At 42.2% G+C, this 27,155-nt stretch overlaps 1 protein-coding gene and 1 pseudogene across 1 annotated transcript; both read right to left on the bottom strand.

Annotated features, from left to right (window-relative positions):
- Positions 1-27,155, bottom strand: COQ2 (coenzyme Q2, polyprenyltransferase). Its single transcript, NM_001045893.2, is given in 7 exon segments — positions 1-555; positions 1,437-1,625; positions 5,588-5,721; positions 7,572-7,657; positions 9,379-9,500; positions 14,496-14,662; positions 26,858-27,155. Coding segments are annotated over 7 exon segments (1,116 nt in total). The 5' UTR covers positions 27,111-27,155; the 3' UTR covers positions 1-390.
- Positions 21,492-23,152, bottom strand: LOC785605 (recombining binding protein suppressor of hairless-like; annotated as a pseudogene).

Below are 27,155 nucleotides of genomic sequence, written 5' to 3' on the forward strand. Positions count from 1 at the left end.
TTTCTATTACAGCTTTTATTTTTTCCCCTAAAAAGAGTCCACTTTCCTAGAGACATTCATTTAGATGAGACATATACGAGGTTTTATGGCTAAAGTGCTAAAAATCATATAATTCCTGTAACTCTAGATGAGGATTACACCAGGAAGAAAGCATTAATTTAAACACTCCAGGTCCTAAACTGCAAATCCTAAACAGGCCCTGGTTCCTGTGACAGTCTGACATGTACATACTTGAACTAAAATCTAGGCCAAAATGCTCTAAAACTTCATCCACTAGTCTGTAATTCAGTTACACACTATAAGACTTATTCAAATCTAATTATGTGGTAACAAGACCTGAAAGTATTTTGTAAAAGTTTGTTTTAAAAATCCCTAGATAAACGTAATCTGCTAATTTTCCATTCTATTTTCTATATTTTTCCTTGTTTTATCTGTCTCCTTTGCTTTGCACAAGTTCCCAAGGACAATCCCTAAAAAAATTATGAGTCCTATTGTTCGGTTGGAGGTGAACTTTTCCCAACAGTCCTCAGGTCTGTGGATGTCCAGAGTGTAAATCTAGGAGGAAAGAGCACATGCTGTGTGAGACCGCAGCATCACAGATAAACATGTCACTATGAAGAAGATAACGTTGTAGAATTTTAAGCAATAGGAAGCCTTTAATGCACCTGAGACTATTTCCCAACTAGAAAACAATTGACCATATCTTTCAATGGATAGCCTCTAAGCTGTCCTAAAAAGCAGCACTTGACAGGTGGAGGAACACTTGGAGAGGCAACACATGCTATTTTTAGTTCTATTTAGAAAGTTCTTCTTTATACTGATTGATCTAAGATCTGCTTCCCCCAGCTCCTACCCTCCCTTTTAGCTTTATTCTTTGGAGCAATGTTTCTCAACAGAAGAGCAAGTTACATTTGGGCAGGACAGCTCTCTACTGTGCAGGGCTGTCCAATGCATCAAGAGATGTTTAATGTACCCGGCCCTTACTCTGTCTACATCTTAGCATTTTGTATCTTATCTTGCCTTGATCTCAATGCCAGTGGGACGTGAACATGTGAGTGATTAGTTTGCTAACCATCGATAGATGCCCACATTTAAAAAACATGGTTGTGTTGATCAGTTTGCTTCCAGAGTAATTCAACTCAAGTCACAACCTTAAGACATTGCTCAAATTTTCCTAGACATGCATCAGAAATAATTCCAAGAAAATCAGAAGGAAAAAAATATCTAGGTTTAGGTTTATACTGTTTCTCTAAAATAATACAGCTAGCTTTTTTATATGGCATACTGGGGCAGGGAAGGGACAGTCAAATCGGCATAAACCAAGCAACTGTTTTAGGAAGTGTCTTGCTTGGTAAAACACAGAGGGCATTTTGTTTAAATGATTTTTATAATTTATGCCAAGGAAAAAAGAGGGAAAGGAAAGAAAAAGACCAAACCTGGTGAGCGAGATGGGCTCCCACAGCAGCCAGGGCAGTGTAGTAGGGCATAGTCTGACCACTGTTCACTCCCACCAGGCTCAGTGCCCCCAGCATGGCCACACTGAAGCCACTGAGCCACTTCTTGGTGTCTTCACGGAACAGCAGTGCCGTGGACTTAAGCCCAATCAAAGCATCATCCTTCTTATCCTAACGTTGGAAAGCAGTAAGAAATTGATTTTACTGAGATTTTATTCACATACCATAAAGTTCACCATTTTGAAGTATGTAATTCAGTGCGTGTGTGTGTGCTCAGTCACTTCAACCATATCTGACTCTTGGCAGCCCTATGGATTATAGCCCACTTGGCTCCCCTGTCCATGGGATTCTCCAGGAAAAAGTAATGAAGTGGGTTGCCATGTCCTCCTCCAAGGTATCTTCCTGACCCAGGGATCGAACCCACATCTCCTGCATTGGCAGGTGGGTTCTTTACCATTAGGGCCACCTGAGAAGCCTTGTGCAACCATCACTAATATTTGATTCCAGTAGAAACTGTGTTTTAAAGACCACGCAGGGACTCCCTAGTGGTCCAGTGGTAAAGAACTTGCCTTCCAACGCAGGGGATATGGGTTCAATCCCTGGTTGGAGAACTAAGATCCCACAGGCTGCAGGGCAACTGAGACCATGTACTGCAATAAGAGAGCCTACAAGCCTCAGCTAGAGAAGCCCACGTGCCACAACAAAGACCCAGCATAACGAAAAAAAAAAAAACATAAAACCATGTGGATATACCGTAAGCTGTGAAACATGACAGTAACTCAGAAACACAGTTGATCCAAAATGAATGTGCAGGCCAAGTCGAAGTTAAATGTTACTGCAAAAATGATCTTCCAGGTCTATTTCTATGTATCACTGTACTTTTACAATCCTATACTGACTTTTACTAAATTAGAAATCAAACTCAAGTCTAATTCTTCACATAGCTCTTCTTTACTTCAGCGTTCTCAAACTTCATTTCCTGTATATTTCAATCTTGCTAAAATCAAACATGTAGAAAAATGATCACTTGCTACCTAACCACATCCATTCAGATTTCACTTCCAGCTCAGTTTATTCCTTGCTTCTCCTGTCAAACCCTTCCTGTTTAAGTAGAGCTAGGTCTTGATGATACACTCATACGTGGCAGACTGGTCTCCTCTAGCAACTTTATTTGTAAGCATTTCTATTTATTGTTGTAATCACGGTCATGTGACATTAGAGACTGCATGCAAAGTGGGCATGGTGGGAATGTACCTCAACATAATCAAGGTCATATAAGACAAATCCACAGCAAACATACTCTATGGTGAAAATCTGAAAGCTGTCCTTCCAGGATCAGAAACCAGATGAGGATATCCATTCCTGCCACTTTTATTCAACATAGTACTGGAATTCCTCGATAGAGCAATTGAGCAAGAAAAAGAAAGAAAAGACCCCCAAATTGGAAAGGAAGAAGTAAAACAATCACCAGCTGCAGATGACGTGGTTTCATATATAGAAAACCCTAAAGACGTGCCAAAAAACTACTAGAAATTATAAACGTGTACAGCAAAGCTGTAGGGGACCAATTTTATATACAAAAATTTGTTATGTTTCTATACACTGAGTTTGCAGAAAGAGAAATTAAGAAAATAATCTCATTTACAGTCACAACAACAAAATACCTAGGAATAAATTTAACCATGGAGGTAAAAGACCTGTAGTCTGAAAATATGAGATATTGTTTAAAGAAATGGAGACACAAAGAAATGGAAAAATATTCCATGCTCATGGATTCAAAGAATTAAAATTACTAAAATATTCATACTTCCTAAAGCAATCTACAGTCAATCCAACCTCTATCAAAATACCAACAATTTTCTTCAAAGAAAAAGAACAAAAAAATCCTAAAATTTGTATGGGACTACAAAAGACCCTAAAAAGCCAAAGCAATCTTGAGAAAAAAGAACAAAGCTGGAGGTATCATATATCCTGATTTCAAATTATACTACAAAGCTATCATAGTCAAAATCGCATGGTATTGGCAGAAAAACAGACACATATAGATCACTGGAAACAGAACTGAGAGCCCAGAAATAAGCTCACCTGTACATGGACACAGAGAAGGCAATGGCACCCCGCTCCAGTACTTTTGCCTGGAAAATCCCATGGACGGAGGAGCCTGGTGGGCTGCAGTCCATGGGGCCGCTAGAGTCAGACACGACTGAGCAACTTCACTTTCACTCTTCACTTTCATGCACTGGAGAAGGAAATGGCAACCCACTCCAGTGTTCTTGCCTGGAGAATCCCAGGGACGGGGGAGCCTGGAAGGCTGCCGCCTGTGGGGTCGCACAGAGTTGGACACGACTGAAGCGACTTAGCAGCAGCAGCAGTACATGGACAATTAATTTACAACAAAGGAGCAAAGAACACAAAATGGAAAAAACTTTCTTTAATAAATGGTGTTGGGAAAAGGAATGAAACTAGAGCACTATCTTACATCATATATAAAAATGAACTTAAAATGTATTAAAGATTTGAATGTAAGACCTGAAGCCATAAAACTCATAGAAGAAAACATAGGCAGTACACTCTGACTGATGTCGGTCTTAGTAATATCTTTTTGTGTGTGTGTGTGTGTGTGTAATAAAGTTTTATTAAAAGTATAAAGGAGATAGAGAAAGCTTCTAACATAGGCATCAGAAGGGGGCAGAAAGAGTATCCGCTTGCTAGTGTTAACAATGAGGTTATATAATCCAAAAAATGTCCGGAGGTTGTAATGTCATCAGACATCAGAATGTCATCAGACCTACTCCCATAATTTACATTTTAAGATAACACTGTCCTCAGGCAAGATACATCCTTGTAAAGACCAGGTCTACTCCCATAATTAACATTTTAAGATAACAGAAGGTTGAATCCAAAGACTGTCCTTAGGCAGGATACATTATTGTTATATTATCCTAAGGAATACATCTTCTCAGGTAAGCAAAACAAAAGCAGAAATAAGTGAATAAGGCTACGTCACACTGAAAAGCTTCGGCACAGCAAAGGAAACCATCAACAAAGTGAAAGGACAAACTACCGAATGGGAGAAGGCATCTGCAAATCATATATCTGGTAAGGTTAATGTTCAAAATATATCAAGTACTCAACAACAACAACAAAAACCCAGTTAATAAGTGGGCAAAGGGTCTGAACAGACATTGCCCTGAAGAATTCTTCTAAAGAACACATACAGATGGCCAACAGGCATATGAAAAGATGTTCAGCAGGATTAATCAATAGGGAAATGCAAACCAAAACCACAAAGAGATACCACCTGAGGCTTGTTAGAATGGCTATCAGAAAGACATGAAATAGCAAGTGTTGACAAGGTGAGGGAGAAAGAGGAGCCTTGTGCACTGCTGGTGGGCATATGAATAGGTGCAGTCACTGTGGAAAAACAGAGTGGAGATGTCTCAAAAAGTTAAGAACACAACTACTGTATGATCCAACTGTTCCACTTCTGGGTATCTACTAAAGAAAACAAAAGCACTAATTCAAGAAGATACATATGTACCCCAGTGTTTATCACAGCATTATATACAAGCTAAGATATGGAAGCAACCTAAGTGCCCATCAACAGATGAATTGACAAAAGACATGTTATATACATACAATGGAATACTATTTAGCCATAAAAAGATAAAATCTTGCCATTTGCAACGACATAGATAGATCTTGAGGGTATTATGCTAGATAAAATATTATATTAAATAAAAAGTCAGACAGAAAAAGACAAATACCATACAATTTCACTCACATGTGGAATATTAAAAAAATAAACGAACAAACAAAACTAAAACACATAGATACAGAGAACAGATTAGTGGTTACCAGAGGGGAAGGGGCTGTGGGCAGGGCAAAATGGATAAGGGGAGTCAACAGTATGCAGATGGGTAGAAACTAAATTTTTGGTGGTCAAAATACAAAGTGTATATAGAAGTCAAAATACAACGCTGTACAAATGACACACATAACGTTATAAACCAATTACCTCAATTTTTTTAAAAAAAGCCTAAAGAAAAACCTTTCCTTTTAATTTGCTTAAAGTTATTAAAAAAAAAAAAAAAACAGTTAAACCAAAGTTACAAAAAAGGATATTTCTTTACCTGATGGGCATAGATAGTATCGTATATCAGAGTCCACATAATTCCAGAAAAATAGAGAGGAAGGCAAACAGATGGATCACAGGAGCCCTTGACAGCAGACCATCCAAGCAACGCTCCCCAATTAAATGTCAACCCTGCAATCAGTGAAACAGAAAGAGAAGACAAGTCTAAATGTACTTTAGAATCCCACAGGGGAGGCAGCAGGCGTCTGCATGTATTGAGCGCCTCCATGAATCCCACGGGGGAGGTAGTAGGCGTCTGCATGTACTGAGCGCCTCCATGGACAAGGCTCTGTGTGTGCTGCTGTCTCGTGTTTCTTTCTTAAAATCTCCCAAGTGTCTGTCGTGGTTATTAGCAACACTTTAGAAAACAGGAAAACAGAGCCAGAAAGGGTAATTAAAAATTACATTGCTAACAGAGAGAATCGGAGAAGGCAATGGCACCCCACTCCAGTACTCCTGCCTGGAAAATCCCATGGACAGAGGAGCCTGGTAGGCTGCACTCCATGGGGTCGCTAAGAGTCGGACACGACTGAGCGACTTCCCTTTCACTTTTCACTTTCATGCATTGGAGAAGGAAATGGCAACCCACTCCAGTGTTCTTGTCTGGAGAATCCCAGGGATGAGGGAGCCTCGTGGGCTGCCGACTGTGGGGTTACACAGAGTCGGACACGACTGAAGCGACTTAGCAGCAGCAGCAACAGAGAGAATAATATCCCACGATAAACAGGGGGGTTCGTGGGAAGAACATGTGTCCTATGTAGTGTGACGCCTGGCACAAGCAATAAATAGTGTTGCCTTAGGGCTTGCACTCAGACCTGTCTGAGTCAAACTCCTGTGTCCTTTCCTTTATTGCTGTATTTCCCCTTCAAGTTACAGAAACAAAGGGTACAGACAGAAACACTGGTTCCTCACCCCCTCCCTAAGGGCTATAAACAAACATCCACATGGCGACAACTCCTAAGTATCTCTGTGTCAGCCTAATCATGTCTCTCAGCTTCAGATCAGATCCTGAGCTGCCTGCTAGACATCTCCCACCTGCAAGTCACTCAGGCACGCTGACACGCATGCTCTGTGGGACCACAGACGAGAGGCACTTCATCAGCTGAGGAAGAGGGATTCCAAGTGGAAACAGGCAACGTTGGAGGGGAAAAAAAAAGGGTATCTGAGAAAAGAAGTCTAGGACTCACTGAGTCTGAGGTACCTGAGGGACTTGCTCATTCAAGACGGTGAATGTGTTTCAGTCATTTTTATTTTTCTAGCACTCGGTATGATTCCTGACACAAAGTAAAAGTTAGGGTTTCAATAAATACTTAAAAGTAAATATACTAGCTTTCTTAATACGCTTCAAGATTATTCTAGGAATAGAATAGAAAAGTCTAGAACAGTTATTTTTGCAATAGATTTTGACTTACGTACCTATCTTCCTCTTTCTACCAACTGACGTGCCAAGTGCTATGTTAGATGCGGCACCATCCATATATAAAGAATACTTTATCTTCCAGGCGTTTACAGTTTATTAGCGGGGACAGAGGGCAGACTCTCAGCACCTTCCTGTTGAACTGCTGCTGTTGGAATGAGTAAGTGCCACGTGAGAGTTCTACGAGAGAGACTGGCTGAGTCTAAGGAGGCTTCACAGACAGGGAGGAAGCGCTCACAAACTGTGACCCTTCTTCTCAGTACACTGCATCTTCAGGACGGGTAGGCCGAGGTGGCTAATTGTTTTCTTCATGACATACCCAGATTTTTCAGACCATTTCAGGAAACAATGATGATGACCTTAGCAATCGTCCAAGACTTTTTAGCCAAAAAAGCAGCTAATTGCCCTTTTTTAAAATATGAAAATTTATTCCTGGTTTGGAAAATTTCACAACTGACCTGACATTTTATCTCTGTCACATTACACACACATGTGTATGTATTATATATAAAAGCACAGCTTGAGGGTATTGAAGGAGATACTTATGTAGTTATTTCAAGCTCACCCAAGGCTAACTGAGGCCAGTATGTAATTCGTTTCATTAGCGGGTAGGTGGTGACAAGAAGTAGGGATGCTGCTCCAAGAGCTATACTGAAATCAAGAAAAAAAAAATTAAAAAGATTAGTGTCACCATCCCTTAAAAATCACTAAAAGATAACAATAGTAACACTAATTAGGAAATGATTTATCTTAAATTATACCTTTTTATTTGGTAAAATTTTCTTCCTAGACCTTGATTCCTGAACTTTAATTAGTATAAAGGATGATTAGAAAATACCTAAAGTGCTATACACAGGGACCTCAGCTCAGTGCTCTGTGATGACCTAGAGGGGTGCAGTGGGGGGTGAGAGGGAGGTTCGAGAGAGGGTATATACGTATACTTATGGCTGATTCGCATTTATGGCAGAAACTAAAACAACACTGTAATGCAATTATCCTCCAATCAAAAATAACTTAAAATACCTTCAGTGTTATAACAACCAAACAAAATAAGAATAGCCAACACGTATATTGCTTTCATGTATTAGACTTCCCTGGTGGCTCAGATGGTAAAGCGTCTGCCTACAATGCGGGAGACCCAGGTTCAATCCTTGAGTTGGGAAGATTCTCTGGAGAAGGAAATGGCACCCTACTCCAGTACTTTTGCCTGGAAAATCCCATGGACGGAGGAGCGTGGTAGGCTACAGTCCATGGGGTCACAAAGAGCTGGACACGACTACTACTCTAACTGCTCTACATATGTTAAGTTGTAATAATCTTCGCTACAACCCTAAGAGATGGGCAGTTTTATCTTACTTGGTTGATTGGTTGTTTTTTTTTTTTTTTTTTTTGGCAGAGGGAAAAACTAAAGCAAAAAGAGAAAGTAATTTGCCACGTGTCCTAACAGCTAGTCAGCAGGGCTGGACTCAGGCCTAAGGCGTCTGGTCTGAGTATCCAACACGATATTCCCCATATGCTACTGCCTGTCTAGATTTCGCTTTAAAACATCGAGGCAGCAGGTAAACTGAGATGTCCTAACAGAGAATGGGAGTCCAAATACCCCTCCCTGTATGCAGGACAAGGCATTATTTCTCTGGAAGATAAGGTCACAAAGCACCTAGGAAAGGAGGACAACATCAAATGTTCTCAGGATGCTCACAGCTCACCTGGCATTACCCCTCCAGGAATAACCTTTCAAAGTGTTATCACTCGACTGATAAGATACCACTAGACTATCAGGATAAGACATGCAGTAAGTCTAGTTTCCATATGCTTATTCTCTGAGCTCCTCCTCTTTTCTGTCTTATTGAAGCACTATGTAGTCAGCAGCTGCCTGGTACACAGAAGTTTAATTCTGTCTGTGTTTAAGAGGTTCACAAATGACTCCTTTGTTCTTCTGTCACTGATTAGGAATACGACTCTGGGAAAGACCTTTTTTTGCAAAGTGAGTACAATCATTCCTGCCTCTCCTGCCCCTACTGCTTCAGAGACACTACGTGGATAGGAAAGATTACACAAATGGGTTTATACACACACTCCCATGCATGCACCTAGAAAACCTAGGAAAGTGCCTTGAGTCCTTCAGGGAACACACAGTGCAAGTGCTGGAGGTGGTGTGGGACACACGAAATTGCTGATCTCATCATTCCTTCGGCAGAAAGCATTCCTGACTTAATACAGTATGCGGTGATTTACTCAGATTGTTAACTTTACAGATGCTTGATTAGGTAATAAACAATTTTGTGATTCAGGTACTTCAGTTCTATCTTATATCTACTTCTGTACCAAACAAGAGATTTTATGCATGATTATGAAAAACACATTTATTGTACCTGTAGTAATTCAGACACAGTAGAACGCCCAGGGCCAAGGTCAGCTGTCCCCCAAGAAAAACAAAGGACCGAAAAGTTGAAATGTCTCCAGCAGCTATTGGGCGACTTGCTGTTCTTGTAACCTTAACACATAAAACAGATCCCTTAGTGTCGAGAAATAGCTCAATTATTTACTTAAACATTGACTCAAGAGACTGGCCCATAGTACCCACTAAGACAGACACATGAATAAAAAGTGAGCACTGGAAGTACTGCCGAGAATCAAAGTTCCTATTTAAACCCGCTTTGAAAAGAACTAAAAAGTCCCACCATTCACTCCTCTTTCTGTCGCCCATCCCCATCTACAAGCAAAACAAAGCCACTTCCCGATCTAACTATTTAGCTACCCAGCTTAGCAAGTACATGCTCAATTTCCACAGAACAGTGAGGGACAAAAATAACGGGACTGTCAGGAAGGGAAGCTGCAGAGCATGTCAGATAAGGGTGCTATCACGTGAGTACGGGAAGCACTGCAACAGATGTCAGATATGAGGAAAGAAGACAGATTATCTGAGTCTGAAAGTGGGAATGGGACTTCCATGGTGGTCCAGAGGCTAAGGCTTCAAATTTCCACTGCAGAGAGCCCGGGTTTGAAACCTTGTGATTATTCTAAACTCAAGCACAAATAAACAACATAACCAAAATCTTCAGCACTGCTGGAAGTTGAGAACTCAGGATCTGGTATCAGAGAGCCCAGCATTTGAATCCAATTCCATCACTTATTGGCTCTGTGAATTCTGGCAAATTACTTGACCTCCCTCGGTTTAGGTTACTTACTTACTAAAGGAAAAAGAGCAAGAGAGGGAGAGGTAATAATAGCACCTACTTCACAGTGCAGTGTCTGATGCCATAAATATTAATTCTAATTAGTATATTTTTGTATGACTTATATCAAGGGTTTAGCAAACTATGGCCTGTGAGCCAAATTCAGCCTTCTGTGAAGGCTGAAGAATTGATGCTTTTGAACTGTGGTGTTGGAGAAGACTCTTGAGAGTCCCTTGGACTGCAAGGAGATCCAACCAGTCCATTCTAAAGGAGATCAGTCCTGGGTGTTCTTTAGAAGGAATGATGCTAAAGCTGAAACTCCAGTAAAGCAAACTATGGCCTGTGAGCCAAATTCAGCCTTCTGTGAAGGCCGAAGAATTGATGCTTTTGAACTGTGGTGTTGGAGAAGACTCTTGAGAGTCCCTTGGACTGCAAGGAGACCCAACCAGTCCATTCTGAAGGAGATCAGCCCTGGGATTTCTTTGGAAGGAATGATGCTAAAGCTGAAACTCCAGTACTTTGGCCACCTCATGCGAAGAGTTGACTCATTGGAAAAGACTCAGATGCTGGGAGGGATTGGGGGCAGGAGGAGAAGGGGACGACAGAGGATGAGATGGCTGGATGGCATCACTGACTCGATGGACGTGAGTCTGAGTGAACTCTGGGAGTTGGTGATGGACAGGGAGGCCTGGCGTGCTGCGATTCATGGGGTAGCAAAGAGTCAGACACGACTGAGCGACTGAACTGAACTGATCTGATCTGATGAGCTAAGAATGGCTTTTACTTTTTTTGGTGATTGAAAGTAAATCAGAGAAAGAGTACTGTGCCACATGCAAGCAGGCTGAAATTCAAATTTCAGTGTCCACAAATAAAATTTTATTGAATCAGTGAAACGCCCATTTTCTTACATACTGTATGTGTCTGCTTTCATGCTGCAACAGAATGCAGTAGTTACAACAAAGACTACACGGCCCACAAAGCTAAAATATTTACTATCTGGCCCTTTATAGAAAAATTGTGCTGACCAGATTTACAGCATGCCTCACTGTGTAATGAAATAGTTTGTCAGAAACTGTAATGATTCATCTTGGTTAGTGCCAGAACTGAGCATTTTATCCTCGATTTGGTTCTTGTAGTTTCAAGTGGAAATAATATTTATGTTCTTTTATTTGACTTAGGATATTATGCTTATTCCTGCCAGTATTTGAGTGTTACAGTATGCTACTTAATCTAAGAGTTATATACACATCGCACTGTTGAATCCTTGTAACAACTGTTTTTAGCCACTTGAAGGTTCTTGCCACTTCTAGGTTTTGGGAAACTGAGACAGAGAGGCTCAGGAACTTCCCAAGGTCACAGACATGAAGGCGGCACAGTCAGTCCAGTCCCACCAAGCACGGTACTAATCAGAAGATTACACTGCCCCTTCAGTACGAGGGAAACTGCCTGGCTAAACGTGAGAGCTGAAAATAAAGCACCCATCAAAAGACTAAAAATGATGTAACATGATAATAAAAACAGATTCTATGTGATTTTTATGAAACTAGAATGCTCAAAGCTGACAAAACCAAATCATTAACACCTGTGCACTGAGATTTTTGGACATAATGTTTATCACATGACTAGCAGACTACATACCTTATGAACAAAACACATTTAGTCCAGATAACCTGATAGCAATTCACTTATCATTTAATGTATCAGCAATTTACTTAGTCATCTACTATATTAACCAAATGGAGAAGGAAATGGCAACCCACTGCAGTATTTATTCTTGACTGGAGAACTCCACAGACAGAGGAGCCTGGCGAGCTATAGTCTATGGGGTTGCAAAGGGTTGGACACGACTGAGCAACTAACATACACGCATATGTATGTGTGTATGAAGGTTTAAGCAAAACCTTCAGCCATAAACATATACTTAAGGATATACAGCCTTTAAGAAACTGTGAGGTAAGCATTACAATTTGACCAAGCTTTTCAACTCACTCCCTCAAAGAGATGCTCATAACATTTTAAAATTCATGTTAGCAAAACCACAGCTATAAAACACTCACTTAAGTGGTCTGCTGTATGTCAACACTGACTCTGGATTCTTCTAATCAGTGCAAAGTGGCATGGGGGAGATGTAAGATATCTAATCAGTTCCCTTTTATCTAGGGAGAAAAAAAATTCACTTAAGAGAAAACTAAAATGGCTCTATTTTGTTAATTTTAGAAGTAGAAAAAGTTGGTCGGTTTGATTATGTTATTCTAAAGTATGTTATTTTTCAATTAAATTTTTAATTAAACTTTTTTTGAAGATAATTTGTGGATTACTAGGCAATTAAAAAAAAATGTCTGTATTTTAAGAAATATAGAAACCCTATGTATCCATTATCCAGTTTCCTCCAAGGGGAACATTCTGTAAAACTTTACAATATTACAATCAGGAAACTGACACCAAGCTGCTCTAAATGTGTTCAATAATTATTCTGAAGGGATATACACTAGAAGCCTCGTTCACATGGTTACACAGAATGAAAAATCGACCAGGAAGTGCAACCTCCCAAATTAAGAAAGTGTGCATCGCTTGGCATGAATCAAGGCATCCTAACTGGGTCAGCGAGACACAGAGATGCCTTTACTGTGCATCACGTGACTCTCTGCCACTGTCCTACCCTCCAGCCACACATACAAACCCACAGTTGCAGCCATCGAGCATCACAGACTTCAGCTCACAGCCTGCCTCTGGATCTGCTACTCCCTCTACCTAGGCTGACCTTCACCTTCCAGCCCAGCCTTTATTTTTGGCATCTTATTCTGTCATAGTGTGAAGGTCACCTTACCCTATCTGAAAAAGTTCTCTCTAACCCCGTCCATGATGCTAAGGTAAGGTAGGCGGTCTTCAGTAAGTTTCTTTATGGACACTATCTCTTGATAGCTAATAGTACCAAACTGAAGTCAGCAATGTTATCTTTCATCGATGCAATCCCAGAATCCATCACTGTGTCTCATTCACAGTAGGTATTTGATAAATGTTTTTGTATTAAAAACTAATGTGAACTAAAAATCTAGATAGCATATTAAACCTAGATAGCATATTAAAAAGCAGAGACATTACTTTGCCAACAAAGGTCCGTCTAGTCAAGGCTATGGTTTTTCCAGTAGTCATGTACGGATGTGAGAGTTGGACTACAAAGAAAGCTGAGTGCCAAAGAATTGATGGTTGAACCGGTGTTGGAGAAGACTCTTGAGAGTCCCTTGGACTGCAAGGAGATCCAAGCAGTCCATTCTAAAGGAGATAAGTCCTGGGTGTTCACTGGAAGGACTGATGCTAAAGCTGAAACTCCAGTACTTTGGCCACTTCATGCAAAGAGTTGACTCATTGGAAAAGACTCTGATGCTGGGAGGGATTGGGGGCAGGAGAAGGGGACAACAGAGGATGAGATGGCTGGATGGCATCACCAACTCGATGGACATAAGTTTGAGTTAACTCCGGGAGTTGGTGATGAACAGGGAGGCCTGGCGTGCTGCAATTCATGGGGTCGCAAAGAGTCGGACACGACTGAGCGACTAAACTGAACTGAACTAAGAATCATCATAGGTGTGCTTTACTTAAGGAAAACTCAGACTTATAGGAAAGGCAAACCCCGGAAGATTATTCACTTTATGTGTTATATGATTATTTACTTCACATAATTCATCCTGGATTTCTTACAAATTGAATATTTACTTGATCTTTTACTCAAGCATTTAATGAGCTTGTACTTGTTATAGTATGGCTGCTGGAATAAAGGGAAAACAAAATGGACCTTTCCCTTGGGAGAAGAAATATAATGTATCAAGTTTTAAATGAAGTTTTCTCTGGGGGCTTGGGGAGGGGGGATAAGGAAGACTGGCATTTTCTATCCTTTCTATTCTTTATATTGAGTGTTTCAGACTAAGCATGTATTGTTTTTTCTAAGGAGAAAAAAAAGATGAAATTATGTTTTGCAAATGCTAGTAGGGCTGCCTTGGTTCATTTAAATTAAGGTTTGATTTACACAGAAATAGTTATGGTCCCAAAAGTTCTCAAAGGAAGGGCTGACAGTTCTTTCAGACACCCATGGGTTCCGGATGGAATTTTCACTTTCACTTCCAATATCCTTACTCTGGCCTTCCAAGTTTGAATTCATGTTGTAAAAAGGAAGTGCACACGGCCCCCACAGCTGCTCCTGGGTTAAGAAAGGCAGCTCTCTGCACCTTACAACACCAGCTATTCAGAGGATACCAGCACTTGCTATTTCAGCGAGGACACTGAGGAGCCCCTGCGCCTTTCTGGGATGAATCTACCTTTTTATCATAGTCCCGGTCCCACATGTCGTTAATAGTACAGCCGGCTCCACGCATCAGAACAGCTCCAGTGCCAAACAGGGATAACATGTACCAGTCTGGGAGACAACCTGGGTCTGCTGCCAGGCCAATGCTCCAAGTACACGGCAGATACAGCAGCCAGGTTCCTGAGCAAAAATAAAGAGAAAAAAAAAGGGTACATATTCAAGTTAGTTAACTGCTTTCATTTGCTTGAACACTGCAGCCAAAAGAAGCAAGGAACACGAAGTCAAAACCACATGACAAAACTGGGAAAATAAACTTGAAACTCAGGTCACAGACGACTATTCTCCCTAATAGGTAGGGTTCCCAGAAACTGGAGAGACATCAACAGCCCAACTGAAAAAAATGGACAAAAAACGTAACGGAAAATGCAAATGGCTTTTATACCAATGAAAAGATACTCAACCTGATAAACACACATCAAAATTACATTGAGATAATATTTTTCACCTATCAGGTTGACAAAAGCCAAAGTCTGACATACTCTGGGGATTTGGATACTCATGTATTTCTGATGAGGTTTGGAGGACAAACTGAGAATTTTTTCCTACATATGTGTGTGTATGTGTGTACATATAGGCACATACATACACATATTAAACAAATATATACATTTGAATGTATATTCATAAACTATGCCAGGAAGGACACATTAGAAACTGATACCAACAGCTGCTTTCAGGGAAGAGAACTGGTACGGAAATCAGAGTGGAAGACTTAGTTTTCACTTTACATACACCCTTGTACCTTTTGAATCATGTCATATGCATTATTATATGCATGTATTACCTGCTCCAAAAAGTGAATAAAACTTTATTTACTGTTGTTAATACAATATAATAAAATGACTTGGGGAGAGAGGGATTAACCTACTTTTTTTCAATAAAATATTTTGCTAGAACAATACATGCACAAACGTGAGTAGTTCTGGTACTCAGCTCCTAAACTAGATGCTGCTGCTGCTAAGTCGCTTCAGTCGTGTCCGACTCTGTGCCAGCCCACGGGGCTACCCCGTCCCTGGGATTCTCCAGGCAAGAACACTGGAGTGGGTTGCCATTTCCTTCTCTAATGCATGAAAGTGAAAAGTGAGAGTGAAGACGCTCAGTCGTATCCGACTCTTCTCGACCTCATGGACTGCAGCCTACCAGGCTCCTCCATCCATGGGATTTTCCAGGCAAGAGTACTGGAGTGGGTTGCCATTGCCTTCTCTGCCTAAACTAGATGAAATTAAGCTAATTCTTTAGAAGGACTGATGCTAAAGCTGAAACTTCAGTACTTTGGCCACCTCACGCGAAGAGTTGACTCATTGGAAAAGACTCTGATGCTGGGAGGGATTGGGGGCAGGAGGAGAAGGGGACGACAGAAGATGAGGTGGCTGGATGGCATTACCGACTCGACGGATGTGAGTTTGAGTGAACTCCGGGAGTTGGTGATGGACAGGGAGGCCTGGCGTGCTGCAATTCATGGGGTCGCGAAGAGTCGGACACGACTGAGTGACTGAACTGAACGGAACTGAAGCTTTCCTTTCCTATTGAGAAATATAATACAAACCGTCCCACCCCCACCTCAATCCCTCAAACGTGTCCCTCTGGCATGAGGATTAATTTAGGCTGATTACCTTTAAGAAACAGAAGACCGAGGAAGTTTTCTTGTTATAGAATAGTGCTATTATCAGATAACTGCAAAAAATATGGGCTAGGTGTGCTGTGGGGAACTTGGTAGGACCTGGAGACCAGAGATAACTGTTTATTAAACATTTGCTTTTCTATCTCCAGTGAATTATCTTCCTCCCCACCCCTTTGAGGTTCCAAACCACTACCTGCAATATCCTGCCATGTCTTTAGCTGAAGATGGTATTTAAGATGAGGATATTTTGACCATTTTGGTGAGTTGCTCAGTCTTCTTGGGTCTCTCTCATACAATTAAACTTTTGTTTGATTATCTCCTATTAATGTGTCTCATGTCAACTTAATTCTTAGACTTAGAAGGGTGGAGGATAATGTCTTCCTCCTCAAAAAGTGAAATAGGACATTTGGCTAAAGAAATCAGATACTGCACGAAAATGGTCAGATGACAAAGTCCTTAGGATCATGTTTAAGCCTCATTAAATTTAAGCTTTATTCATCTGCAAATATTTATAAAGCGCATGCTTTGTACCAGAGATGTTCCAGGAATTGGGAATACAATGGTGACTAAGAGAGAGATGGTTTCTCCCTTCATACAGCTTGTAAATCAAAAGGGAGAAACCCAGTTAAGCAAATAATAATAAAATAGACCAATTCAACAACAGGGCAAGTACAGGATCCTACAAAGGCATAAGACAGTGCCACCCAAGTTAACTGGGGACGGAGCAGGGAAAAATCAGGAAAGCTTTTCCAAAAGGGGTATAAACACACACTGCAGAAAAGGCAAGGCAGATCAGATCAGATCAGATCAGTCACTCAGTCATGTCCGACTCTTTGCGACACCACGAATCGCAGCACACCAGGCCTCCCTGTTCATCACCAACTCCCGGAGTTCACTGAGACTCAAAGGCAAGGCAAGGAGAGGCTAAGACACAGGAAGGAGCAGTCTACAGCTGAATTTAGGTCGTCCTGGGGAGACTCACATTCAGTGTGTCCCATCTCAAACAGTAACAACAATACCGTTCAGTAAACGTTTGTGCAGTGTCAGGCAGTGCTCCTGACGCTCTCTCCATACAGACTCATTTAATCGTCAAAGACACCCTTATAAAGCAGGCACCGTTATTACTCCCATTTTACAGATGAGGAAACAGATGCACAGAGAGGTTAAGTAATACACAGTGGGTTTCAGAACTTCCTTTTCCCTGCACTGACCAGTAGAGTTCAGAGGAACAGGAGTGGCTAGCTGAACCTGTTCTGATAGAAAAGAAAGGCCACTACTTCACAGGCATTTTCCTGATGCAATAAGAACTGAAGGTTTTACTTAAAAAAGAATTCTAAAGACAAAGATGTGTAACCACCTATAGCATTTTATGTTGGTGTCAAGATTTCCTTGGCTGTAAGTCTGTGTTATAGGTTCCGCATGCACTGATGGGAAGCTGTAGGGTACTCCTACAGATGAGGAAGCTTTCTGTAATGAAGGTTCTAGTGTCTGCTCCTAGCAAGTGATACCAGATACTCAAGTATATTAAATTTGAACGTTCAGTCTTTCTTATCTACAAAAGAGGCGAAAGAACATCTATCTCTTAGAGTTGTTACGACAATGCTAATAACAGTGATAATGAAAAACAATTACAAATTCAGTGTTACCTGCGACAGGTGCTGTCATATACTACTTTTGATTCTCACAATAAACATATGCAGTAGGCTATTATATTTACTTAACAAACACAGAAACTGAAGCACTGAGAAAGTAATTTGCCCAAGGCCACGAAGACAAACCTAGCCAAACCTGAAAGTGAAAGAGTTAGTCGCTCAGTCGGGTCTGACTCTCTGTGACTCCATGGACTGCAGCCCACCAGGCTCCTCTGTCCATGAAAATTCTCCAGGCAAGAATATCGGAGTGGGTTGCCATTCCCTTCTCCAGGGGAATCTTTCCGACCCAGGGATTGAACCCAGGTCTCCTGCACTGCAAGCAGATTCCTAACCTCCTGAGCCCCTGCTGCTGCCGCTGCTGCTAAGTCACTTCAGTCATGTCCGACTCTGTGTGACCCCATAGATGGCAGCCCACCAGGCTCCCCCGTCCCTGGGATTCTCCAGGCAAGAACACTGGAGGGGGTTGCCATTTCCTTCTCCAATGCATGAAAGTGAAAAGTGAAAAGTGACAGTGAAGTTGCTCAGTCGTGTCTGACTCTTCGCAACCCCATGGACTGTAGGCCTCCAGGCTCCTCCGCCCATGGGATTTTCCAGGCAAGAGTACTGGAGTGGGTTGCCATTGCCTTCTAGGCAGCATATTAAAAAGCAGAGACAACACTTTGCTGACATAGGTCCGTAGAGTCAAAGCTATGGTTTTTCCAGTAGTCATTTACAGGTGTGAGAGTTGGACCATTAAGAAGGCGAGCACTGAAGAACTGAAGCTTTGAAACTGTGATGTTGGAGAAGACTCTTGAGAGTCTCTTGGACTGCAAGGATATCAAACCAGTAAATCTTAAAGGAAATCAACCCTGAATATTCATTGGAAGGGCTGATGCTGAAGCTGAAGCTCCAGTGCTTTGGCTACCTGATGTGAAGAGCCGACTCACTGGAAAAGACTCTGATGCTGGGAAAGATGAAAGGCAAAAGGAGAAGGGGGCGGCAGATGAGATGGTTAGACAGCATCACGAACTCAATGGACATGAATTTGAGAAAACTCTGGCAGATAGTGAAGGACAAGGGAGCCTGGTGAGCTGCAGTCCATGGGGTCACAAACAGTCCAACACAACTTAGTGACCGAACAACAACACAGACAAACACGGCAGAAGTCAACAAAACACGGCAGAAGTCAACAAAACACGGCGGAAGTCAACAAAACACGGCGGAAGTCAACGTGGCCGGAAGTCAAATCCAGGCAGTTTGCCCCTAGACTATCACTCTAAATCTCTACATAAATCTATCTAAATCTCTACATCTCTAGCTAAATCTCTACATAACCATGAATTCTTTTTCTTTTGCCCTCCTGATACTCAGCAACATGTTTTTGTCTTCCCTATGACACTTTTGCGACTGATTATCAACATGATATTTTCATTCTGTTCTCTCCCATGAAGAAAGATAGTGAGAATACAAATAGGTGTTAGAAAGATATATTCATTACATAAAAAGTAAAAACTCTCCGCACAACAATGTGAATTTACTCAGTCCCATTGAATTGTACAGTTAAATATGGATAAAATAGTATGATTTATGTTATGAGACTTTTACCACAATAAAATTTTTTTTAAAAAAGAAAAAGTAAAAACTCTCTGGGAAATTATAAATAAATTGAGCAAGCATTCTGAAAGGTGATGAGTGGACCAGGAGCTTGTATAAACTGAGTCTAAGATTCATGTACTAATAGATATACGTATTAGTAGATAATAATATGTAGTATTAGTAGATAATAATAGATACATGTACTAATAGATAATCTTCAAGACAACACCAACAGCCATAAATGCAGTAAAACCAGTTATACCACCAATTTAGTGGAAAGAGCACCACCTGCTGAAACTTCCTAAAATAATGTAGTCTGTGACATGGTTGTAGGAAGTTGTAATCCTTTCTGAATAACAGTGAAACCCACTTTTTAACAATAGCAAACTTCAGCAAATTAAAACATCACACATAGGGGCTTCCCTGGTGGCTCAGTGGTAAAGAATGCACCTACTAATGTAGGAGATATGGGTTCGATCCCTAATCCAGGAAGATCTCACATGCCACAGAGCAAGTAAGCCCGTGCGCCACAGCTATCGACCCTGTGCTCTAGAGCCCGAGAACCCCCACTACTGAGCCCATGTGCCACAACTGCTGAAGCCCGTGGGCCCAGAGCCTGTGCTCTGCAACAAGAGAAGCCACCACAGTGAGAAGCCCACGCACCACAGCTGGAGAGTAGCCCCTGCTCGCTGCAACTAGAGAAAAACCCACGCAGCAACCAAGACCCAGCACTGTCAAAAATAAATAAATAAAATTATAAAACCATACACATAATACCCACAAAAGAAGAATTTAAGCAAAGAAAAATCATATCTGGAATTCTGATACTGTCAATATATTATTCCTGGCATACAGTAGGGGCTCAAAAGAATGCTTGCTGGATGAATTCTAATAGTACTGAGACTGCCCAGGTGGGGCTAGTGGTAAAGAAGCTGCCTGCCAATGCAGGAGACATAAGAGACCTGGGTTCAACCCCAGAGTCAGGAAGATCCCCTGCAGGAGGGCATGGAAACCCACTCCAGTATTCTTTTTTTTTTTTTCCAAGTTCAAAATAAAATGTTTAACTTACACATAATACAAGTTATGTACAACCTGAACAAATGTTGACTGAGTAGATACATTTCTGCACAGGAAAAGGGGAGGGAACACTGTAAAAATCAACATGTTCCATGCCATTAACTCATTAATGACTAAATGGCCACATTTAATTTCAGGTAAATGTTAGAACCTCTTAGATTACCACTATAAATACATTAAAAAAAAAAGCAACACAGAGAAATAACTATCAATGGTATTTGAGAATAGAGACTAAGTACATTGAATGTATTGCAGGCAAGGCAGAGGCATTTTTTTTTTAAAGCTTTTGCACAGACTTCATATAATCTTAAAAGAAACATGAATGCAGGCCTTAACAAGATTTGACTTGCTGAAATCAAAACACCTTCCATTCAAAAAAAGTCATAAGACTTCAGCTTTTAAAAAAATAATAAAATAAAAAGAACAGTTCCAGCCTTGGACCAGAAAAGACCTGGAAGAGTATGGTAATTAGATTAAACAAGCATGGTCAGGCTTGGAACCTGAATGTACTTAAGAGCAAAAGCTCAAAGTGGGTGGGGAGGAGAACAACCTATTTGGTAACAAAGGTGTATTATATATGTGATATAAAAAAGGTATGGTGAAAATGTACCTTTTACTAAAGCTTATACAAGTTCCTTGGTCCATAAATACTATGTTAGATTTTTGTCTTCTAGTTTGATTAACATTTTTTTTTGAGGACTTCCCTGGTGGCTCAGACAGTAAAGTGTCTGTCTGCAATGCGGGAGACCCGGGTTCGATCCCTGGGTCGGGAAGATCCCCTGGAGAAGGAAATGACAATCCACTCTAGTACTATTGCCTGGAAAATCCCATGGACAGAGGAGCCTGGTAGGCTACAGTCCATGGGGTCGCAAAGAGTCAGACATGACTGAGCGACTTCACTTTGATTAACTTTTACTCCAGCCACATCTCTATTTCTCGCCCATTTAAACAAAATCAAACAAAAACCAACCAAACAAAAATAACAGCTGAAAAAAATCGATTTCCAGAAGTTTGTATATTTAGATGTTTTTTTGTTTTGTTTTACTGTGGCTTCTGCACTTCAAATCAGCACTTGCAGGTAATGGGGTTTTTGAATAGTATAACCCGGTATGCAAAGTTTTCCCAAAAAACCACAAAAGAGTGTTCATTTTTTTCTTTTTTTTGTCAACATTTTGCCGCACTCAAGTCAGTGTAAGTCCTAGCAAAAAGATGGTAGTTAGGACACAACTGTTGCTGTAGATGATGTGACACTGGTTGAATTTGTGCTGACGTTTGTGTAACTTCCCTCGCTCTTGTGTTTGATCCACTGGGGGGCACTTGGCTTGAGTTGGCTCGAAGGATTGCTCCCGCTGCACTGCAGTGTGGCCGTGGCCCTGGTCCTGGGGTACAGGTGAAGGTAAGGCTGGTGGAATAAATGATTCCATCATTACGGACCAAAGTTACTGGAACCTGGACTGGCTGCCGGACCCATCTCCAGCCTTCTCGGAATGCAGAAATGTCTGGGACAACACAGAGCATACTCTCTCCACATCAACATAGTTTCAGCTTCTACATCCCCAAACCACACTCGTAAATTTGGAGTGAAACTCTGTCCTGTAAGTTCAAGCATTGCTAGTCCCCACTGCCATTCAACTGAAGACTTTCTACGACAGGCTCAGGTGTGACTGGGGCAAGGACAGGGCCCACCCCCTCATAAAATGTATACTCTGCCTTATCTGTACTAATGATTGTCCAGGAAGCTCCATCATTTATCATCTCTTTATTTCGTTCTTTTGGGCATGGAGTGGCCTGAAACTGGATTATTCTTTCTTGAGAAAGGCACAAGTACATTCTTTCTGTATCCTTAAGGTAAAACGCACATTTGTGGAGCTGTGACACAGGATCATCGGCATCCAGTAACGCGGTCTGCTTATCAACCTTCCTAATTATCAATCTTGGGAGTGCCATGCCAGTAACTGAACACACAAGTTTGACTGTTTGTCCATAATGGATGTATCCATCGCGGACTGTGAATTCTTCTCCTTCTGATTCATCATCATCCAAGAGATGAATGTAAAATGCTCCCCACTGCTGAAAACTGGCATGGAAATTACCACCTTCTACATGCAAGTATCTGGTGCTAACTGTCTGGGATCGGAGTCTATTAAACAGAGCCACTTTTATTCCTGAGGCAATGCAGAGGTCAGCATTTTTCAGTGATGGCTTCTTTTTGGAAGGTTTGGAGATGACTTTTATCCGCTTGCTTAGGAACACACCAATGTCATCACTGTTGCCATAGAACATCTTTACAGACAGCATGAAGTGCTTTCTCTTGTCTGAATCAGATATATACAATGTTTTGGCTGTGCAATAGTTCTTTTCTTCCAAGTTCAGTTGCTGCATTTCTTGGTCACTATTTCCTATTCCAATAAAAGCACATGGTTGAGATTCCTGTTCTGAACAACCATCGCGTTCCATTTGTTCTTTTTTTTTTGTTCCATCCACTGCCCATAAGATACACACAAGAAGGAGGGCAAAAAAACCTTTTTTCATTTCCATATGACTTCTGTGCAACTTTTGCATGAAGAATAAGCACTGTTTGATCCCCTCGTTCTTTTAAATAATTTCACATAGCTTCCCTAGTGAGTTGTTTAGGTGGAAGCCGCTCACCAAATTTTCCTGTCACAACAGGCGCCATCTTCCACCTCACTCCAGTATTCTTGCCTGGAGAATCCCATGGACAGAGGAGCCTGGCGGGCTACAGTCTACAGGTTCGAAAAAAGGCAGACACGACTGAAGCGACTTAGCACACAGCACAGTACTGAGACTGTTAATAGGTTGTCTGAAAAGTCCTACAGTCATCTTATGTAGAACCAAAGCAAGCAGGCAGGTATCCTCCTAACATCAGATCAGATCAGATCAGATCAGTCGATCAGTTGTGTCCGACTCTTTGCGACCCCATGAACTGCAGCATGCCAGGCCTCCCTGTCCAACACCAACTCCCGGAGTTCACTGAGATTCACGTCCATCGAATCAGTGATGCCATCCAGCCATCTCATCCTCTGTCGTCCCCTTCTCCTCTTGCCCCCAATCCCTCCCAGCATCAGAGTCTTTTCCATACTTAATACTATTTACCCAATCTTCTCCAATTCCAATTTCTCAAGTAATGGCTAACACTCTCGTGCATGTATTATGTCAAGCACTGTTCTAAGGACTTGACACTTACTAACAAATTCTCATGACAACTTTACAAAGTCAGTATTCTTAGTATCCTCATTTTACAGATGAGACATGAAGGCCCAGATGGGTAAAGTAACTTACCAGAGGTCCCTCAAGTGAGCAGAGTGAAGATTCAAAGAAGTCTGGCTCTAGAGTTTTACTCATATATAAACTCTTTACAGTCTCTTATTATGTGGTTGAGCCTCTAAGGGAGAAGCCAGAGATTTATGGAAATGGGACTTAGAGCAGTTGCTGATATTAGATGCCCATAAGCCTACACTACATACGGCTCTGTGACACATATCACAACAATAGAATAACAATGATTAGGCTTCAGGTTAGAATTAGGCTTAAAATTTTATGCCTATCCACTTGAATCTGGCCCCAAAATGCCATGGGTCATGATGACAGGACTGTGCCTACCATTTAATTGACTTTTTCACTTTAACTGCTGATTGTTATAAATTCTTAGTGCTCTGATCTCAAATTGGTAGTGCATAAATTTAGAATACCAAAAACAAGGCCTAATTTGGGGGTCTTAGCTGAGCAAAGGTGGAGGGACTATATCTAGGCATTTGAATGTATTTACCATCCACTGCTTAAAAAAAAAGAAAAAGTTGGCTTAAAGCTCAACATTCAGAAAACTAAGATCATCTAGTCCCATCACTTCATGGAAAATAGATGGGGAAACAGTGGAAACAGTGGCTGACTTTATTTTTCTGGGCTCCAAGATCACTGCAGATGGTGACTGCAGCCATGAAATTAAAAGATGCTTACTCCCTGGAAGGAAAGTTATGACCAACCTAGATAGCATATTCAAAAGCAGAGACATTACTTTGCTAACAAAGGTCCGTCTAGTCAAGGCTATGGTTTTTCCAGTAGTCATGTATGGATGTGAGAGTTGGACTGTGAAGAAGGCTGAGCGCCAAAGAATTGATGCTTTTGAACTGTGGTGTTGGAGAAGACTCTTGAGAGTCCCTTGGACTGCAAGGAGATCCAACCAGTCCATCCTAAAGGAGATCAGTCCTGGGTGTCCATTGGAAGGGCTGATGTTGAAGCTGAAACTCCAATACTTTGGCCACTGGATATGAAGAGCTGACTCACTGGAAAAGACCCTGATGCTGGGAAAGATTGAGGGCAGGAGGAGAAGGGGACGACAGAAGATGAGATGGTTGGATGGCATCACTGACTCAGTGGACGTGGGTTTGGGTGGATTGTAGGAGTTGGTGATGGACAGGGAGGCCTGGCGTGCTGTGGTTCATGGGGTCGCAAAGAGTCGGACACGACTGAGCGACTGAACTGAACTGAACCATTCACTGCAATGGTACATGCCGTCAGCCAGATTACCTGGAGTTCAGCCTCCACCCCACCCTCCCCTCTGTCCATTCTTATTCTGTCCAGCTCTTATTCAGCCTTGATGCCCAGTATTTTCTATGCTCAACTGGGGTTCCAGACGAGCTTATATCCTTAGTGTACCAACACTCTAACTCTACCCTTGAGTCTTTGCAAAAATAATTCCCCCACCAATGAGGAACTCTTTCCTCCTCTGCAAAATCTACCTGTCCTTTGAGGCAGGGGTCCCCAATGTCTGGGATCTAATGCCTGATGACCTGAGGTGAAGCTGATGTCATAATAATAGAAATAAAGTGCACAATAAGTGCGATGCACTTGAAAAGTGAAGTGAAAGTGAAAGTCGCTCAGTTGTGTCTACCTCTTTGCGACCCCATAGACTAAATAGTCCATGGAACTCTCCAGGCCAGAATACTGGAGTGGGTAGCCCTTCCCTTCTCCAGGGGATCTTCCCAATCCAGGGATCAAACCCAGGTCCCCACACTGCTGCTGTATTCTTTACCAGCTGAACCACCAGAGAAGCCCAAAATGCACTTGAATCATCCCAAAACCATGTCACTCCCCTACAACCCCCAACATTGGGAAAAACTGTCTTTCTTGAAACCAGCCCCTGATGCCAAAAATGTTGGGGGCCACTGCATTGAGGTACTTTCTTAACTTTTTCTAGCAATGAACATTCACAATAATTACTCTTTTCCTGCTGTACTTACTATCTGTATCACTTGTATTTGATCCCATACTTTCCCAACTCACCTAATCCTTTGTTTCTTTTTTTTTTTTTAACCAGACTGGGAGTTCTCTGAAAGGACAAAGTTGCCACAGCTCTTTCTATCCCTAAGGCTAGGCGATGCAGTAGGACTTCAATCTTTCAATATTAACTGCCACAGTCTTCTAGACACTAGAAATAAAAGTCCCATATAAGTGGAGTTTATGCTGTATTGGAAAAGTGTATCAACCAATAAATGCATAAGGCTAGCGGCGAAGGTTATGAAGAAAAATGAGAGGTAAAGAGAGAGAGACTGCAGTGAAAGGTGAATACGTTACACAGAAAAGTCAAGGAAATCCTCCCTTAGCAGGCGACCATGAGCTGATAAGTAGTCCCCAAGTGCAATGCCTGCTGCATTCGAATGAATTAAATCTTTGTGCTACGAACAGTGCAGGGCAAAGAGCTAAGAAACTCAGCATTATCCAGTCTGGCTCTCCAGAGAGCCTTGGTTTCCTCTGCATTTGCTTTGGGGGCCTTGCAGCATTATGGGAAAGATGAAACATAATGAATGTGGAAATGCTTGCATACTGTGCTACTGCTAAGTTGCTTCAGTCGTATCCAACTCTGCGTGACCCCATAGACGGCAGCCCACCAGGCTCCCTCGTCCCTGGGATTCTCCAGGCAAGAACACTGGAGTGGGTTGTCATTTCCTTCTCCAATGCATGAAAGTGAAAAGTGAAAGTGAAGTCGCTCAGTCGTGTCCGACTCTTCGCGACCCCATGGACTGCAGCCTACCAGGCTCCTCCGTCCATGGGATTTTCCAGGCAACAGTACTGGAGTGGGGTGCCATCGCCTTCTGCGCTTGCACACTGTAAATATGCGCAAATGCAGGGATGTGGGCACGGAATTTCTGCTCGATTCATAACTTACGAACACGGTCTGTGGGATGAGCGGAGTTTCTGCCCCGCTCAGGTGCTCAGGATTCAGGGAGGGGGTGACAGCCGGCCGGGCACTTTGGAGATCGCCCTGCTCGGGTTTCTCGAGGGTAACGAGCGCCTGGAGGCCAAGCCGCGGCTTTCGGGATTCATTTCCATGACGCCCGCAGCCCCTGGACTGCCGCGTCCGTACGCACTCACCTATGGGCTTATCCAACCGCATGAGGCGCAGGTAGGGCTGCAGAGGGCGGGGCGCCGAGTTTACGACCGCGGCTGCCGACAGGCTCAGCGGACGCCCGCGCGGCCCCTGCCCGGGCGAGGGCTGCCAGTTCGCCGCGTGGAGCCCGCGGGCCGCGTGCACCAGGGCCAGGGAGCGGCCGCGCGTGCCCCACAGCCATGCCTGAGTCTCTGCCCGCAGGCCCCGCACGAGTCCCGCGCCGCACGAACCCAGCATGGCGCTCGGGAGAGCCCGGACCCACAGGGGCCTGACGTCATTCCC

This window comes from Bos taurus, chromosome 6 (assembly GCF_002263795.3).
Source record: "Bos taurus isolate L1 Dominette 01449 registration number 42190680 breed Hereford chromosome 6, ARS-UCD2.0, whole genome shotgun sequence".
Classification (NCBI taxonomy): Eukaryota; Metazoa; Chordata; class Mammalia; order Artiodactyla; family Bovidae; genus Bos; species Bos taurus.